At 37.7% G+C, this 4,665-nt stretch overlaps 1 protein-coding gene across 1 annotated transcript in view; it reads right to left on the bottom strand.

Annotated features, from left to right (window-relative positions):
* SPA17 (sperm autoantigenic protein 17) overlaps positions 1-4,665 on the bottom strand; it is a 25,781-nt gene that overhangs the window by 764 nt on the left and 20,352 nt on the right. Inside the window, exon 3 of the mRNA XM_006892801.1 lies at positions 3,461-3,547. Coding sequence (XP_006892863.1) covers positions 3,461-3,547 — 87 coding nt within the window. The remainder of the gene's footprint in view (positions 1-3,460; positions 3,548-4,665) is intronic.

Genomic DNA, 4,665 nt, shown 5'->3' with positions numbered 1-4,665 from the left:
TAATTTTTGTGCATGTACCATCAAAGCAGATCTGACTGGTACAGGAGGAGATTGTCCCTCCTTCTCCAGCAGAGCATCTGGTGGATTCAAACCACATCTCTGGGATTGCAGTGCAGCTTCTTGCCACTAGGCCACCAGAGCTCCTTTAAGTTCTTAAGTATAAGATTCAACAGTTATCTAGATAGTATTTTTTAATTGTTTTAAATTTTATATTGGTTTGCTCACAAAGTTCACATACATTGTTTCACACTATTCATTAATACTGTGTTTCATACAATCATTATCATGCATTATGTTTTATAAAATCAATCACCATTAGACCTTACCCATCATTACCCTGTCTTTTCAGGTCCCCACTGGATCCTTCTCATTTCCTTCACCCTCTCCTTCCACTCACCCAACTGTGAAACCCTGTGGTTTCACCCCTACCCATCCTCAGCCTTCTGCTCCCATCACTTCATCCCTTGGGTCCCTATACATATTTTACTAGTTATCCTTCTATTTTTAAAATAATGGTCTTATGCAGTATTTGTCCTTATGAGACTGAGTTGGTTCACTTAGCATAACACTCTCCAGTCTCTCCCAAGATATGTAGTATTTTTCGAAATTGTTGCTCCTGAATGCTGCATAGTACTACACTGTGTGAATGTACCACAATTTCTCAATCCATTCAGTTGCAGTTGGACATCTCGGCTATTTCCATGTTCTTGCTATGGTGAATAATGCTGCTATGAACATTGGTATACAGATATTCATTTGTGTCTTAGTTCTAATTTCCTTGGGGTATATTCCTAGTAGTGGGTCATATAATGGGTCCTAGATATGGAGTTCCTATGTTCAACTTTTTAAAGAAATACTAAACTGTCTTCCACAGTGGTTGTACCATTTAACAATCCACCAACAGTGTATGAGAGTTCCCATCTCACCACATTCTCTCCAACATTTATTACTTGCTGTCCCGCTAAACTTTGTTTTTGTTACTGAGGTTAGATGGCATCTCATTTTAGTTTTGCTTTGCATCTTTCTTATTGCCAGTGATTTTGAGCATTTCTTCATGTGCCTGTTGGTCATCCAAATGTAATCCTTTGTGAAAAGTTTTTCCATGTCTTTTGCCCATTTTGTAATTTTGTTATTAGTCTTTTTCTTCTGCAAGCTCTGGAGTATTCTGTAAACTTTTGTTATGAGGCTGTTGTCTGAGATGGTATTGCCAAATATTTCTTCCCACTTAGTAGGTTTTTTTTCACTTTGTTGAAAAATTTTTATGAGCACAGAGATTTAATCTTTATAAGGTTCCATTCATCGATTTTATCCTCTTCAGATTCTGCATTTCTGGCTATATTTGGCAGACTTTTTCTACCATAGACCAGGCCCTCTAAGCTTGATTCCAGTTTGTCTCTTATGAACTTTATGATTTTGGGCTTTACTCACAGGTCTCTGATTCAACTTGAGTTGATTTTTGTGTATGAGGTGAAATGTGGATCCTGTTTAAGCTTTCTGTAGTTAGCAGTCTAGTTTTGCCAGCACCAATGGTTGAAGAGGTTGCCATTTCCCCATTTGATAGGTTTGATTTCCTTGTCGAAGATCAACTGACAATAAATAGCTGGGTCTAGTTTTGAGTTCTCTATTCTGTTCCATTGATCTATGTGCCTGTTTTTGTACCAGTCCTATGATGTTTTAGTTACTACCTCTATGCCGTAGGTTTTGAGATCAGGGAATGCTATGCCTCCCACTTCATTTTTGTGTTTCAGAAGTGCTTTGCTTATTTAGGGTCTCCTTCCTCTCCAAATAAACTTGACAATTTCCCTTTAGATGTTCTTGAGAAATGAATTTGGTATCTGTACTGGGATTGCACTGAACATGTAGATTGGTTTTAGGCAGGATTGTAATTTTCACAATAATGGGTCTTCCTATCCTCCATGAACAGGGCACGTTTCCCCATTTATTTAGGTCTTTTTTGTGTCCTGAAGAATTATTCTCTAGTTTTCTTTGTACAGGTCTTTTGTATATCTAGTTAGGTTCACTCTCAAGTATCACAATTTGTAGCTGGCGATTATAAATGGTATTGCTTTTTTGGTTTCCTTCTCTGAGATATCTTTTTAATAAAATAATTGCCACTTATCTACAGGGAAGATTAGTCCCAAGACCCTGAGTGGATGCCTGGAACCAGAGATAATAATGAATCCTGTAGATTTTATGCTTTGCAATCACTCTCCCCTCATACCTGTGATAAAGTTTAGTTTATAAATTAGGCACAGTAATTACAATAACTAATAATAATATACAAGTTATAAGAATATATTCTAATAAAAGTTATGTTAGATGAAGTAATTTAAATGATGTAGACAATGTGCATTAGGCCTACTATTTTCAGACTGAGGTTGACTGAGGGTAACTGAATCCACAGAAGGTAATACTATGGAAAAGGGGAAACTATTGTATCAATTGCTAAATTATAAAAGTAATGTTGCACACATAAAAGTCCTAAATACAACTGTTTGTTATTAGGTGTCATCCAGTTGACTGATTCATTGGGACCCTATGAACTAGGAATCTGGATCCTAGTCTATCCTGCACCATCCTTACCATTCTTGATATATTTGAACCCATTTTCCATTACAACTATGTCCCTGCATCTTCATTGTGCCAATTAATCTCATCAGAAATCTTTCCATCTGCTGTTGACCCTCCAACTTCCAAGCATGATGTCTTTTCCCAAGGACTGGCCCCTCCTACCAACATGTTCAAAGTATGTGAGGCGAAGTTTCTTCATCCTTGCCTCTGAGGAGCACTCTAGTTGTACTTTCTCCAAGACACATTTGTTTGCTCTTTAGGCAGTTCATGGGATGGATATTCAGTACTCTTCTCCAGCATCCCAACTCTAAGGCATCCATTCTTTTGTTGTCCTTTTTCACTAACTTTTAGATGCGTAAGCAGTAACTGAAAAGACTAAGGCTTAAATTAGCTGCAAATTAGCCTTTAAACATACATTGCTTCACCTTGGAGAGGCCCTTGACAGCAGATTTCTCCAAAGTAAACACATCTTCTGATTTACTTAGTGTACTGATTGTGGATCCATCCAATACGATAAATTAATGGTAACTCCAATCTTTTCTCTATCATAATGCTGCCTATTGGTCCAGTAGTGAGGATTTTAGTTTTCTTGATGTTGAAATGTAACCCATATTGAAGGCTATAATCTTTGATCTTTTACAAAGCTCTGATGGCTTGATAAGGAGTTGCTGCTGTTAATCCAAAGGCAGGTGGTTTGAAATGACCAGTTGCTCCTCAGGAGAAAAAATGTAAATGTGTCATTTATAACTTCTGAAAACCCTCTGGAGGGTCAGTTGTCAGTCAGTTACAATTAGGAAGCAATGACGTTGACATTTTTGGAGTACAACTATTAATTTGAGCATTACCATTCTCTGCTGGAATCTAAGACAATGTGGAAAATGTTACTTACCATGGTGTTAACAGGTTTCTCCTCTTCTTTTGTACATTCCTGTGATTTTACTTTTTCAGGTGTACCTTCCTCATGTGATTCAGACTCCTAGAGCGAGAGGGGGGAAGAGAGCTATAAATAGACAATCTTTTAAAAAAATTTGTGAGAAGTAAGCACAACTAAATAAATAATTACCTTTTAACAAGGAAAATAGGTTGGAACAAGAAAGAAATGAAAACTCTGAAGGAAGTAAGCAAATATCAAAGACCAATAACTAATGAAAATGTCTTTTGCTTTCATAATGTGTGTGCCTTGTCTCATTAAGAAAGTTTGTTCTTATTACTGCTAAATGAGAAATGTTACAATAAAAGTTGGTAAGATGCTACAATGAATTTTGAACCAAATATATAAAAATGTTGTGTTGCCGAATGCCTTAAGTCAAGTTGGACTCATAGGACCCTATGAACAAAAGGCCTGAAGCCCCTCTACAACTATCGACATATATCAAAGTTCATAGAGTTTCCGGAGGCATGTTGTTTAGGAAGTGGATGCCACTCCTGCTTTTAGCATATTATTATATCCAAGTTCCTAAAACAGGAACAAAATAGAGGCCATTGTATTTCTTAGTCAATTTGACTGCTTAATATTTGTGGAGTAAAATTAGAGGAATATTTTGCCATAGGGAATAATTTAATAGGAAAAAGATAAATTGGTTTTGTCTTCTTTTATATGGTCACTGAAGTCTTCCTCCAAAACAGAGGCTATGCCAATTCCTCACCTGTAAGGAGAGCTTCTTTAACCCACAGAACAAACATTTAAGGACATAATTTAATAAAAGAAAGTCTTTAAAATTTAAAGGGTAGGGAAAAAAAACGTCTAACTTTTAAGTGACATGTTGCTGTTTGTTGTTATGTGCCGTCGAGTCGCCTGCGACTCATAGCGACCCTATGTACAACAGCCCTAAACTCTGCTCTGTCCTGTGCCCATCGCACTGTCTCTGATGCTCCCATCCCAATCATCCCAGTCACTGAATTAATCCTCCTCATAGAGGGCCTTCCTCTCCTGCGCCGTCCCTCCACCCTCCCAAGCATGATGTCCCTCTCTAAGGAACGGTCTCTCCTCACAACATGTCCAAAGTAAGTTAGATGGAGCCTCAGAATCCTTGCCTCCAAGGAGCCACCCGGTTTAACCCTCTCCAGGACAAATCTGTTTGTTTTCCTAGCAGT

The sequence above is a fragment of the Elephantulus edwardii genome, unplaced genomic scaffold (assembly GCF_000299155.1).
Source record: "Elephantulus edwardii isolate Elephantulus edwardi_28Jun2011 unplaced genomic scaffold, EleEdw1.0 scaffold00120, whole genome shotgun sequence".
NCBI lineage: Eukaryota > Metazoa > Chordata > Mammalia > Macroscelidea > Macroscelididae > Elephantulus > Elephantulus edwardii.
Note: the sequence above shows the minus strand (reverse complement) of the source record. Positions and strands in the feature narration are given on the sequence as shown.